At 48.5% G+C, this 14,873-nt stretch overlaps 1 protein-coding gene across 1 annotated transcript in view; it reads left to right on the forward strand.

Annotated features, from left to right (window-relative positions):
• The window catches only part of DNAH6 (dynein axonemal heavy chain 6), a 2,460,712-nt gene that overhangs the window by 2,390,673 nt on the left and 55,166 nt on the right, over positions 1–14,873 (forward strand). Inside the window, exon 75 of the mRNA XM_086961829.1 lies at positions 13,632–13,783. Coding sequence (XP_086817955.1) covers positions 13,632–13,783 — 152 coding nt within the window. The remainder of the gene's footprint in view (positions 1–13,631; positions 13,784–14,873) is intronic.

Genomic DNA, 14,873 nt, shown 5'->3' on the forward strand with positions numbered 1-14,873 from the left:
GAGGCGTATTTAAATACCCACCTGTTATGACAAACACCAGGTATGACATTCCCATAGAGTTTAGCTACATATCCCCCATGAACTACATAGAATAATGAATCTCACACTATTTCATATGCTTCATTTTCTGAAACTCCCCTGATGAAGGCACCGTAGAGGCGCCGAAATGCATTGGGCTCACCTGTTAAACTTTTGTGTACTGTTTATTGTGGAAATATATATGAAGCCAGAGTACTGAACATGTAAATATGATATAATGTTTGCAAAATTGATGAAATGAATTACATGTTTGTATTATGAGAAATGAAAACAATACATGAGCAAATGAAACTAATCAAAAAAGAAGAATAAAAATAAGTACAAAATCTCAAAAAGTATGCAAAGCATAATTAAGGCGCGGAGCGCTAAGTGAACAGTGCCCGATTTGGTGGGTCTAAAAACCCATCATAACCCCGACTTACTACACAGGATTGACTACCCTGATAAATCGGAGCACCAGTGGATATATTAGAAATACCTTGAAAAAACGGAGTGCTCCTTACGCTCATCATTTATCCTAAGGCTGAGGTGACGCCACTACGGCACTGGCAACGGCTGGACCGCGTGGAACCACAGGGGTTCATGGACCCTCCTCGTCCTGCTCCGGGTTGTGGCTGCGTGGGGACCCCATCCCTCTTCGAGACCCTCTCGTCCCTCCCCACGGGCGGCTGCCTTGTCAGAGGGTGAGTCAGAGGTTGAATCGTCCCTGGTGCCGCCACATGGGTTGCCGGACGATCTCAGCCACATTCTGAGCCACGGCCTGCAGAAGGCTTCAAGTCACTCCCCAGGCCCTTCTCGTTCCTCCGCGCAGGTGGCTGCCTCGGCAGGGGTCGAGTCGGCGTCACCCCAGCACTGCCCGAGGCCAGTTCGGCTCCGGCTACACTCCGGTCCCTGATGCGGTGTGACAGGGACGGACCCTGTCCGGTGACGCCATGTGGTGCCGACGTTTTGCCTCAGGCCGCGGACTCTACAGCTCCGCACAGGAGTCGTGCTGCGGATTCGTCTTTGGACACCGCGTAGTATCTTTTTCACTGGCGTCGTCAAAGGGAGGCGCCCCGCCTTTCCTGAGGCAGAGGTGTTCGTCGGAAGAGTGGCATGTCCCTCATTCATTCCAGGTCTGTGCCTTGCCCGTCCCGCTTGGCTTCGGGGACAGGTCACCTTAGTTTGCAGCCGTCACCCACGGAGGAGCTGCTTTCTCCACCCCGGGGCCCTATGGACGCGGGTGTGGCCTTTGCTCATGCGGTGTCCACGGCCGTGGGCATTTTGCGCATGGGTGACCCGGTTGCTCACTTTCCGGTGGACCATCTCTTGGAGGTTCTCCACCAGGGCCCTGGTGGGAAAGAGATCTTACTTCCCTTTGAGGGTTCACTCCTTTCTTCCCTGATGGGGACTTTGAGGCATCCAGCCTCAGGGAACCCGGTGCCTCACAACCTCCTGCACCGGCATCTTCCAGTGCCGCGTGACCCGGCGTGCATTTCCCTCCGCCCCTCTTCTGCCACTCCGCTTTTGCAGACCGCCTTTCCCTCCCTGCCGCCACTGTTGACTCCGCCGTCCCGGGAGGCCCGCTGGCTGGATTCTTGGGGGCGCAACATGTTCGCCTCTACCACCGCTGCCCTGCTGGCCCTTTACACCTTGTGTGTTTTGGCTCGGGCCTCCTCTTATTTGTGGGACTCCGCTGAGTCTTTGGGATCCGCAGAATCCCAAGAGAAAGTCCAGGTGGACTTGCGGCATTATGCTGTGGATGGCCAGGAGCTAGCAGCGATTATTATCCGCTCTGCTCTAGACATCTCAGAGATGCTGGGCCGGGCCATGGCTTCTCAGTCGCCCTCCGCCACCATGCTTGGCTTCGGGATGGTGTGCTCCCTGAAAATATTCGGTAGCGTTTCACTGATCTTCCGTTTGACGGCAGCCTGTTGTTCCATGCCCTGGCTAACTCCACCATCCAAAGGTTCCTGGCGGGGCTCCGTCCTCCTCCTCCTCCTCCTCCTCCTCCTCCTCCTCCTCCTCCTCCTCCTCCTCCTCCTCCTCCTCCTCCTCCTCTTCCTCCTCTTCCACCTTATCCTCCTTCCCCTCCTCAGTGACTGATGAGTTGGGCTGGTTCTGGGCCTTCTTAGAACGCTTTTTCTGACTGTGGAGTGTGCTTATTGGCCATTGAGTCCTCCTTGGGATTTTGGCATTGTTGGCTGCTGGACGGCCCTTTGTTGCCTTTGTGTGTGTGTTTGATGGAGTTGTTGCACAGACTCGGCCCTGAGATTAGGCCTTCTGCTTTGCTTGGTCTGCTTGTCAAGCCTTCTGCGGGGTGTTTCTTCCACGTGGCCCTTTTGTTTTTTCCTCTACTGCTGAAGTTCTTCCAAAGAGGGTTCTCACATCTTGGGACTTAACGTAGCCTATGTGGGGTAGTGGTAGCTGTTATGTAGCTTGCGCTCTGCTAGGGAGTTCTGGTCGCCTTTGGGTGCCGGTTCTCCATGGCATTTCTGTATGTTGCTTTTGCTTCTTGAGGTCTTGTGCCCGGCCCCTCGTAGTGTTAAGGCAGGGCATTTTTCTCATCTTCCTGCCCCTGTCCTGAGGGCTGGGGTGATTCTGAGTGCTCCCTTGTCAGACGTAGACTGCCTGGTCTTTCTGGGGCCCCGGGCTGTTCTTTTTGCTTTGGCAGCTTATGACTGTTGACGCTGTTCTGGCTGGCCTGTTGCCTTTCATCTGGAGGGTTCAGAAAAGGGGGTGGTGATGGACAGAGTATCTGAATTACACAGAACACTCGTACCCAGTCAACAGATCAGGGCTTGATCCATCACCGTTTTTTAGCTCACTGCACCATCCCAGCTCGAGACCTGGCTACATGCAAATTAGTCTGTCCCTGGCCCAGTGCATCATGGGAACAGGGCAGACCAAACTACCAAGCCAATTCTTATACTGGAAAGGAAATAAGCTTCCGGGGACCGGTTTCTGGCATTACAGCCGTCTTCGGCCGGGCTTGCTTGAATCCTGATGGTGCAGTTAGCAAGGGACTCACATCTGAGTATACCCTTCCACGCTTATGGTGGACAAAACGATTCAGAAAAGGGGGTGGTGATAGACAGAGTATCTGAATTAAACAGAACACTTGTACCCAGTCAACGGATCAGGGCTTGATCCATCACCGTTTTTTAGCTCACTGCACCATCCCAGCTCAGAACCTGGCTACATGCAAATTAGTCTGTCCCTGGCCCAGTGCATCATGGGAACAGGGCAGACCAAACTACCAAGCCAATTCTTATACTGGAAAGGAAACAAGCTTCCGGGGACCGGTTTCTGGCATTACAGCCGTCTTCGGCCCGGCTTGCTTGAATCCTGATGGTGCAGTGAGCAAGGGACTCACATCTGAGTATACCCTTCCACGCTTATGGTGGACAGAACGATTCAGAAAAGGGGGTGGTGATGGACAGAGTATTTGAATTAAACAGAACACTCGTACCCAGTCAACAGATCAGGGCTTGATCCATCACCTTTTTTTTAGCTCACTGCACCATCCCAGCTCAGAACCTGGCTACATGCAAATTAGTCTGTCCCTGCCCAGTGCATCATGGGAACAGGGCAGACCAAACTACCAAGCCAATTCTTATACTGGAAAGGAAACAAGCTTCCGGGGACCGGTTTCTGGCATTACAGCCGTATTCGGCCCGGCTTGCTTGAATCCTGATGGTGCAGTGATCAATGGACTCACATCTGAGTATACCCTTCCACGCTTATGGTGGACAAAACGATTCAGAAAAAGGGGTGGTGATGGACAGAGTATCTGAATTAAACAGAACACTCGTACCCAGGCAACAGATCAGGGCTTGATCCATCACCTTTTTTTAGCTCACTGCACCATCCCAGCTCAGAACCTGGCTACATGCAAATTAGTCTGTCCCTGTCCCAGTGCATCATGGGAACAGGGCAGACCAAACTACCAAGCCAATTCTTATACTGGAAAGGAAACAAGCTTCCGGGGACCCGTTTCTGGCATTACAGCCGTTTTTGGCCCGGCTTGCTTGAATCCTGATGGTGCAGTGAGCAAGGGACTCACATCTGAGTATACCCTTCCACGCTTATGGTGGACAAAACGATTCAGGAAAGGGGGTGGTGATGGACAAAGTATCTGAATTAAACAGAACACTCGTACCCAGTCAACAGATCAGGGCTTGATCCATCACCGTTTTTTAGCTCACTGCACCATCCCAGCTCAGAACCTGGCTACATGCAAATTAGTCTGTCCCTGGCCCAGTGCATCATGGGAACAGGGCAGACCAAACTACCAAGCCAATTCTAATACTGGAAAGGAAACAAGCTTCTGGGGACCGGTTTCTGGCATTACAGCCGTCTTCGGCCCGGCTTGCTTGAATCCTGATGGTGCAGTGAGCAAGGGACTCACATCTGAGTATACCCTTCCACGCTTATGGTGGACAAAACGATTCAGAAAAGGGGGATGGTGCAGTGAGCTAAAAAACGGTGATGGATCAAGCCCTGATCTGTTGACTGGGTACGAGTGTTCTGTTTAATTCAGATACTTTGTCCATCACCACCCCCTTTTCTGAATCGTTTTGTCCACCATAAGCGTGGAAGGGTATGCTCAGACATGAGTCCCTTGCTCACTGCACCATCAGGATTCAAGCAAGCCGGGCCGAAGACGGCTGTAATGCCAGAAACCGGTCCCCGGAAGCTTGTTTCCTTTTCAGTAATAGAATTGGCTTGGTAGTTTGGTCTGCCCTGTTCCCATGATGCACTGGGCCAGGGACAGACTAATTTGCATGTAGCCAGGTTCTGAGCTGGGATGGTGCAGTGAGCTAAAAAACGGTGATGGATCAAGCCCTGATCTGTTGACTAGGTACGAGTGTTCTGCTTAATTCAGATACTCTGTCCATCACCACCCCCTTTTCTGAATCGTTTCATCTGGAGGGAGCTCGCCTTCCCTTCCCTCTTTTCCTTGGGCTCTCTGGGCTTCTTCTTCTTCCTCCTCTTCCTGTCTTGGCTTTGGATTGAAGCTCTGTTGCCTTGTAAGGGAGTGGGGTGCTTCGGCCCCTCTAGCCATGCCCTTGGTTCTTCTGCTGTGAGGATACGGGTCTCTTCAGTCTCCTTTTCCTCATACACCTTCTGGGGTCAATGGTGTTCTCCTTGTGGGGGTTCCTCTTGCCTGGCGGGGATGAAGTTTCTCTTCTAGCCCGCAGATCTGGTTCCCTCTGGGACCTTCCGTTCTGTCTAGGCTGGTAGGATCCTTTTGCAGACCTTCCTTCCCCGTGGGTATTGCTAGGGTATCTATTCTACGTGAAGGAATCTGCGGCTAGTAGTATCTCTCAGATGTATGAGTTACTTACCTTCGGTAACAATGTATCTGGTCTAGCTGCAGATTCCTTCACGGCCCGCCCTTCCTCCCCGTTCTGCGAGGACCCTTGGGTTGTTCTTCGGTACTCGCCTCCTGGTGGGGGGCTGTGTCTCCTGTGAGTACCTCTTTTTGCTCCTGATGGGTGGCTCTATCTGGTTGCGGTTCATTCCTCCTCTTGGTTCCTTGGAGGATGGGGTTACGGTGCTTCTGTGCCCCGCTGCTCTGGATACACCAGGTTTGGGCGGTTTACCTTCAATATCTGTCCTCCCCTCCCTTCCCTTCCTGTTGCTGCTGAGGGTCCTGGCCCCTCTGCTACCTCTGAATAGGGGTCATCTGGCTAGGCCTTGCCCTTATTCCTTGGGAGGGGGTTGCCCTCTATGCTGGGGTGGCTTGGAGGTTGTGTTTTTGCCTGTCTTGGGACTGGATCCCCTTCCTTATTTCTGGATGGGGGTGGTGGGCCTGTAACGTGTATCATGGCCCTTTGTCGCATGTTCCTTGTTTCAGCAGGAAGGTTGTCTATGTACTGGCAGGGTGGCTGCTCGGGGCTCTGCTCTATTCTTTCTGCTGCCCCTGCCTTTGGACACTGCAGTGTTGCACTGTTCCATATGGTGTCGTTTGTCTCTCCCTTTTTCTACTCTTTTGCACACTGTTCCCATGCTCCCACAGTTTTTTGTCAGGTGGCTCTGCGTTGTGGTGCGGAAAAGTTCTCAGAAGAAAACTGACGTGGGCACGCCGGGGTGGGTCTTATGTGACCTCGCTGACGTCACGTATGCGGACGCTACCTGGGCGGAGTCGCATGATGTCTCCCCGCCCCCGGCGCACAGGGATGCTGTGGCAAAAGTTTTCCGGATCCAGTCTCACGCCTGGGGATAATTCTACATGAAGGAATCTGCAACTAGAATCGTTTCTACCAGATACATCGTTCCAGAAGGTAAGTAACTAGTACTTTAGTGAGATTGTAAGGATGTTTGTGGATGTGCTGGCCATTTTGCAGAAGCTGGTCTGGTTCAGCTGTATTATCGAGTTCGCCTCTGCCTAATTTGTCAGCTCCTCGAGTATAGTGGCCACAAAGTATTTTGCTTCATTGTCTATCAGAGCTACTAGGCGATAATTATTGGGCTCAGCCTTGGTACCTTTTTTATAGATTGGCACTATTGTTGAGCCCTTCCATGATTTCGGTATTCTGTTTATCCGCCTGACTTCCAGAAATAAAAATTGCAGGATATCAGCCCAGTCTTCACTCTTTGCTTTAAACAGGGCAGGTGGAATTCCGTTTGGTCCCCGAGCCCCTACCTTCCTCCCTTTGGCAATCTGCTTTTGATTAAGAGAGGTAAAGAGCGGTTATCTGTGCCTGATGGTCTGTTTTCTTTGTGTGGCTGCTCCTGCTCCCTCATCTCCGTTTTGCTTGCTCCAACTTGTTTTTCAGATGTCCAACTATTAGCCATTTGAGTTCCAGCACTGTCTGTTTGGTTGTTGAAGGGGGTAGTAAGGAATTTTATCCAGTTTACTTACGAAATATATGACCCAATACCCTTATGGTGTGGGTGGATAATCCTGATCACAGTTTTCCAGATGCGGTCACTGTTATTGCTGTTTGTATCGTATAGAAGTTATGCCTAAAGCACATTCTCACGCTCACTGTTAATGTTCCATTTCAGACTTTTTAATTTTGCCCTTTGATCATTCTAGGAGGCTTGTGCAGTGGCGTTCTCTGGGAGTCTTCTCAGCCTGCGCAGAGTTGCGTTTATTGATTTTTTGAGATGTTTCAACTGTAGTCTTTGATCCTTCAAAATTTTGTTTTTTTCCCATGCTTTCTGGGAGTTTTTTTTGTAGCAAAGGTATCTGCATGTCGATCTACTAGCTTGGCAGTGAACTGTTCCCAGTAATCTATTTTGTCTTCTGGGCTGAATACTGGCGAGTTGAAGAGTTGAAGAGTTGGATTGCTACTTCGGCTTTAGAGTTTGTGGTGCAGCCAGGAGGTTGGTTATACCTCTGAAGATTAGGGGCTTCCTATTGACACTAGCACACGACATACCTTTAGCAGGTCACCTAGGCCAAAACAAGACCTGGGGCAGAATTGTCCCTCACTTTCATTGGCCTCACATGTCTGAAGACACCAAGAGTTTTGTCGCTCCTGTGCCACCTGTGAATCCAGTGGTAAGGCAGGTGGTACAACAAAGGCCTCCCTGATAGCACTACCTGTGGAGGGGGTTCCCTTTGCAAGGGTAGGGATTGCCATTGTTGGTCCCATGGATCCCCAAGCTGCATCTGGGTACCGATTTATGGTGGTGGTGGTGGACGATACCACTAGGTATCCAAAGGCAATCCCCCTTAGGACCACCACAGCTCATGTGGCGGCAAGGGCCCTCCTGAGAATCTTTTCCAGGGTGGGTTTTCCTAAGGACGTAGTGTCAGACAGAGTTACAAACTTCATGTCTAGTTACTTAACTGCTTAGTGGAAGGAGTGTGGAGTAAATTATAAATTTACCACTCCTTATCACCCACAATCCAATGGGTTAGTTGAGAGGTTCAACAAAACCATGAAGGGCATGATTAAAGGTCTCCCAGAAAAGCTTAGGCACAGATGGGACATACTTTTCCCCTGCCTTCTATTCGCCTACAGAGAGGTTCCACAGAAGGGGGTTGGTTAAAGCCCATTTGAACTTCTGTTTGGACATCCAGTTAGGGGTCTATTGTGTCTAGTGAAGTAGGGACGGGAGTTACCTCTCAAACACCCTAAACAGGATATTGTGGACTATGTACTTGGTCTCCGCTCTAGGATGGCTGAGTACATGAAGAAGGCTACTAAAAACCGTGAGGCTAGCCAGGAAATACAGAAGGCCTGGCATGACCAAAGGGCTGTGCTGACTGTTTACCAGCCAGTGCAGAAATCATGGGTGTTGGAGCCTGTGGCCCCAGCAACCGTCTAAGACAAGTGAAGTGGCCCTCATACCATAATTAAGCAGAAGGCAGAGGTCACCTATCTGGTGGACCTAGAAACTACCATGAGCCCCCATAGGGTGCTCCATGTCGCCAGGCTCAAACCATATGTTGATAGGGCAGACATGGGCTTGCTCATGGCTACTGGTGAGGGACAGGAGGAAGAGAGTGATCCACTCCCTGACCTGCTCTCACAGAACCCTGATGATGGTTCAGTAGATGGTGTAGCCTTGGCTGGCAGCCTCACTATCCAGCAACAAGCTGATTTCAGAAAAGTTCTACAACAGTTTAGACATAGGTTCTCACTGACTCTAAGTCAGAATACCTGGTGCACTCATGAAGTGGACACTGGGGATAGTCTGCCTGTTAAAAATAAGATTTGCAGGCAACCTGATCATGTCAGGGACTGTATCAGGACAGAAGAAGTCACAATTGAGAGTTATTCAACCCTCAGATAGTCCTTTGGCTAGTCCAGTAGTCTTAGCCCCCAAACCTCACACCCAAGGTGGCACGAGAGAAATGAGGTTATGTGTTGACTACAGGATCTCAACGCAGCCTCCAGAACAGATGCTCATCCAATTCCAGGGGCAAATGAGCCTCAGCCAAGCTTCTGGGCACATTTGACTTGACAGCTGGCTACTGGCAGATCAGGTTAGGTGATGATGCAAATCCAAAAACCGCATTTTCTACCCCTAGTGGGCACTACCAATTTGTGGTGATGCCCTTTGGTTCGAAGAATGCTCCTGCCACTTTTCAAAGGTTGGTTAACAAAGTCCTTACAGGTCTGGAACACTATAGCGCAGCATATCTAGATGATATTGCTGTCTTTAGCTCTACCTGGGAGTATCACCTGGTCCACCTGAGAAATGTTTTGGAGGCCCTGCAGAAAGCAGACCTCGCTATTGAGGCCACCAAGTGCCAGATAGGGCAGAGTCAGGTTGTGTACCTGGGCCACTTTGTGGGTGGAGGCCCGGTTCAACCCTTGCAAAGCAAAATCCAGACTATCATGGACTGGGTTGCTCCAACCACCCAGACTCAGATCAGAGATTTCTTGGGCCTGACTGGGTACTATAGAGGTTTTTTGTCGAAGGTTATGGATCCATATTGACCCCTTTGAATGACTTAACTTCTAAAAGACTGCCAAAGAAACTGGAATGGACAGTTAGCTGTCAAAATGCAGTTGATGACCAGAAGCAGGTCATGTGCACTACTCCCATTCCGCAAAGTCCTAACTACTCCAAAGAATACATTGTCCAAACAGATGCATGTGAGTTACGGGTAGGGGCTGTGTTATCACAATTGAATGATGATGGTCAGGATCAGCCAGTAGCTTTTATTAGCAGAAGGCTGACCCTCAGAGAGAAACGTTGGTCAGCTATTGAGAGGGAGGCCTTTGCTGTGGTTTGGGCTTTGAAGAAGCAGAGGCCATACTTGTTTGGCACTTACTTCATTGTTCAGACAGACAAAAAGCCCCTCTTATGACTAAACCAGATGAAGGGTGAAAACCTCAAACCTTTGAGGTGGTCCATTTCCCTACAGAGGCTGGACTATACAGTGGAACATAGAACTGGGAGTAACTATGCCAATGCAGATGGACTATCCAGATATTTCAACTTAGAACATGAAGACTCAACTGGTCAAGGTTAGTTTAATGTCCTTAGGTTTTGGGGGGGGGGGGGTTTGAAGGAGAATAGGATCTGCTTCTTACAGTTACCCAACTTTTTGCTGATGATTCACTGTTTGATTGCATGTACTTTAGATACACTCCAGATTGGATTATGTGGTACCCTTATGAGTCCCTAGTATATGGTATCCTATATACCCAGGGCATAGGTACCCCAGATGCCTCTCAGGGGCTGCAGAATGTATTATGCCACCCCTGAAAGACCACTCAAAATGACACCACAGGTCTGCTACAGCAGCATTTGTAAGGTGGTGTATGCATCCCTTACTTACATATAGGTTCCCTATATCTACCTTATATCACTGCACATATCAACCTATCAGTCACCCCTATGGCAGGCCTTATCAATCTTGAAAAATAAGTACCCTATGCACACACATCTTTAATCAGATAGTACGTCTATCGTCGGATATGTAGTAAGTAACACAAGTAAGGTTGCAGAGAAACGATGACACCTTTTGTAGACTGAAATCTTCAGTTCTTTAATTTCTCAAACATATAACAGCAGCCAGCCGACACGTGTTTCATCGCTTACGCGAATCTTCAGGGCTTAGACACTACTGAATGAACTTTTGAAGGTCGCTCTGCCGGTGATATTTCCGACCCGGTAGGGCCCTTGATCAATTCGAATGAGAACGAAGACGTGGAGAAGGTCGCTGTCGATTGTGTAAAATCTGACAGGAAATCCAGGAACTCTGGGACAATGAAAAGAGGGAGGTCGAGCGGATAGCTCAAACCATCGAATTCGTGAGTCATAAAGTGCCGATCGTTAATTGGGTATAATCTTTCCAATTTTTGGTGTTGCATCGAGTGATAACACGACGTGTGCGACATCAATCAAGCTCCCGGACACGATGACTTGGGAGCTTGATTGATGTCCACACGTCGCATTATCACTCGTGAAACTGGACAAAGGACGTGGGTGTAACGACCCCTCTGTCCTGACCCTCCCATAGGTTGGTCTCCAGAGTTTGTCCCACCCCTTCCTTGGGTTTAAAGTAGGAACCCCTGACTACAGGGCTTTAGATTTACCCGGACGAAACTCTGGTATAGAATCCCAGAAACTTCACCTATCTACACTTCGTTAAATGACTGAAGAATCTCCCTTGGAGTAAAGGAGTTGCTCCCCTGCAAGGCAGGCACCAAAGACAAATCTGTCCAGTTTGCAACTATGCAGCTCCTGAAGGACTCCGAAGACTTTGCAACACAGGCGGTGAGTTTCCAAGCTTCCCTCAGGCCGATCCATGGTCTCAGTAAACCTAAAGCCCTCGTGGGGACCGTGCAACCCGAACCCCTGGACACCGTGACCATTTGCAGCTGCATATGCTTCTTGGCAATCCCCGAGGCTGTGCTTTGGGCTACTTGTAGTCCAGACCCCAAGCAGTGATTCCATTGAAGATTACTGGCCTACACTCCACGAGTGACCCGTGGGCCGGTATTTAGTGATTCCTCTCGAAGTTCCTTCGTGATCCCTTTTCTGTCGACTTGTTGGTCCCTGAGAAGGGTACGGTACCTTTAATGGACTTAGCTGGTTGCTCCAGACGTGCCCTGACTCTCCATTGCTTGGGGAGTCACCTGGATATTGCTGGTTCATCCCGAAGACTTTTTACTCTCACCGTGTGGGTTGCTGTTGCCAAGGCTTGTTGGTCTCCTATCCGGACACCGACCCCCCAGCACTCGACATCCTTCGTGGGGCAGCTCGCCTGTGGTCTCTGGTCATGGTCGATGTCTCCTGGTCCCCGTGCCAGTGGAGTCAAGCTTCACCTCATCGCACCTGAAACACTCGACATTGGTGGGCATTGGTCTACCATGACCCTGGTCACCCTGAAGTGACCCAGACTCTGTCTCCTCTGCTTTCAGGTTCTTCACATCTCCGATCAAGTCTTGGATCACACCGGACACTTTACCTTTCCACGACAGCAGCACTTTGCAGCAACTCGCTATTGAAAACAGCAACAATTCCCAACACCATTTGGCACCTATGCCTCCGGCTTCCCTGTGTGAGGTAACACGAGTACTCCGGTGCTCACATGGGTGCTAGCCTTCGAACCTCCTAAGTCTAAAAGGGTTTGCTCCAAGTCCTCTCCGAAGTGTCCTTCATCTTTAAAATACCAACCACAACTTTCCCATAGGATTGTATGGAGCTCGCGGCTGTGTTCTCACACTGCACGCGTCCCCTGTGGGTCCCCTGTGTGACTATTTTGGGTGGTTCCTTGGGGTCCCAGCGATTCCAAGTGCCTAGTTCTCTAGGCACTGTGGTAGGCAAGTCGTGACTCTTATACCACTTTCTTAATATATGGTTTGGTCTCCCCCTGGGGCCCATTGTATATTGTGCTATTTACTTACGTTCTAATGTGTTGATATTGTGTATCTTGTTCTCTAATCTCATAAAGAGGTTAGTAGAGAGTCTTTAGTAATAAATAAATATATTTTATATATACCTTGTGTGGTTCCCTTTTCATTTGGTCATTTAGGCGGTTATAATCTGGTAAACCAAGCTTCTTTACACTCCTTCAAGACTTAGCCTGAAGGCTGCTCTCCATAGCTGCCACTAGGATAGCTTTCAATAAAGGTTGTCTTAAACCTATCATCAATAAGCGTTGTTTGGACTGGTGCAAGGTACCCACTATAACTAGTGGACCGCATATTCCAGGCCAACTTCTCACATTGTTTAAGTGTACATACATTTGATCAGGCAAATTAGCTCTGAAAGTGCTCGATTTGATCCAATTCTGTAGAAAGGATTAAACTCAAGTTACTATGCACCATCAATGTGGCCTACTAGAATTAAGACCTGAAAAACCTCAAAAAATTGCCCCTACATGATAATCCTGTTGGGAGCTTGTAGTCCGCATTCTCATACCTGATTCCGTAACACCTCATCAAAGGCCAGAAACATAGATGGCGACCTTTGGATGTGATGGGTCAAAAACTATGGAATTCCATGGTTCTCCAGGTTAAAGCTGACCCTAATTGTGGTACCAGAATATCAAAGCCAAAATATCCCTTGACATAAATACTGCAACCTAAATATTAATTACAAAAATAATCCCCTACTGATGTTAATAATAAAAAATCTACATCCAATGAGATGATGTTTTTGTAAACGATACTTAAACACAATATTATATAATTTTGTACACAATAATCTCACAAATAACCAAGTAACTACCTCTGATTCAGAAAACGCAGACAACTTTTCTAAGCCAAAGTTTTAGGAAAGCTTTTGCCTAAAACTTGTCACATGATCCGTAATGGAAGAATGTTGGAAGTGAGGCCAAACCGCTATTGTACTGCTTGTGCATTTGTCCACATTTTGTATGATTCAGGGCTTCAAAGCTAATGTAAGATGAAAAGTGGTGCATTAGAAAAGGTAGCTTATGGACGGTTATGTCATCACCTTGGAGAAACTCCCCATTTCAACTTTGTTGTTTTCAAGCCTTCCATTTAAGGGTTGAAATATGAGGTGACTGAGTTTTTAAAACAAATCCGTTTAAATTGCATTTTAATGAATTGGTAGAATGAATAAGTAAACAACCAGAATGTATGGTGAACATTTGTCATTAGTATCTACTCATATACATTGTATGTTTTAAACTAAAAATATCTAATGTATATTATTATTTTCAGGCACTCTTCAGAATCATGCTCGGAAATATAATTTGCCAATTGATGAACTTAGCTTCCATTATAATGTAGTGCCTGTATACAGAGATCAGGCAACAGTGGTGGAAGCTTTGAAGACGGTTGTGTTTGGACAAGAATTGCCAATGGATATTGAGGTACTTCATAATTACTTAAGTTAGTTATGATTCAGAATATTAAAACAGACATATTGGAATCAACAAACAGTCATTTTTCTTTTAAATATTGATACAGTACATTTTTTGCCAAATTATTGTAAATGTCAAATTATGGGACCAGCTTAAAAACCCAAGTAATACATTTGAGTAACATTCCATACACACACCTTAAATCCAGTTCATTTCATAGTGATCCCATTAGTTGAAGCATTCATAGAATTTGTAAAATTGTAAGTTAGCAACATATTCCAATATGCCATTCAGGCAATTATATACTCATGACTGATATCTCAGGCTTCAGCTTGTAAATTTACATCAAGTTGGATTAATTTCACCCCCTCTTTAATTAGGCTTGTTAAAAAAGAGCATTACATCTCTCAAATGTCCAGCTACCCAGGACCTAGCTAATACAATCATTACTGTTGTAGTAAAATCAGCCTTTGAAGCCTTGAGCATGTACTTCATTGAGGCTTCAATTCCAAATTAATTTCTTGTCCTAGTAAAAGTAATCTTCCTTTTTTAAAAACATCTTAACTAGGGGGCGTGGCTTGGTGCGTCAAGATGGCAGTCGCACTCTAAGAGTGCTCTGAACCCATTACATACCCTCACTCCAGCCGCTGAAGCCTCCGTCCTGCCCCCATTCTGCCAGACGAGGTGCTTGCTGCCACTTTGCTTGCCTGCCTGTGGAGTCGACTTTCCTGCCTCGGCTGCAGACGCGCCTTTCCCGCAAGACGGCGGCGGCAGCCCCGTGGGGCCCTTCTCTGTCCCAGTACATGGTCTGGCGGGCGGCCTGAAAGTACTTGCTGATTCCCCGCTGCCGGTGAGACAGACTCCTGGTTCACCGATAGGCCGGCCCCTTTCCTCTGCCCGGCCGGGCTTGCTGTTGCCCCGGCCCTCCTTGGGGATGCGGCCACCCGTGAGAAGTATCGGCCACCAGACCGGGTGGCGGTGTCTGGCTGTCTGAGCCCCCTTCTGTGTGCGGTCCGCTGCATGTGCCCTGAATTTCATCTGGCCGCAGCCGGGGGCCCCGGGTGCTCTTGATACCCCCAGACCATTGTGCCTGCTTCCT

The sequence above is a fragment of the Lissotriton vulgaris genome, chromosome 3_1 (assembly GCF_964263255.1).
Source record: "Lissotriton vulgaris chromosome 3_1, aLisVul1.2, whole genome shotgun sequence".
Classification (NCBI taxonomy): Eukaryota; Metazoa; Chordata; class Amphibia; order Caudata; family Salamandridae; genus Lissotriton; species Lissotriton vulgaris.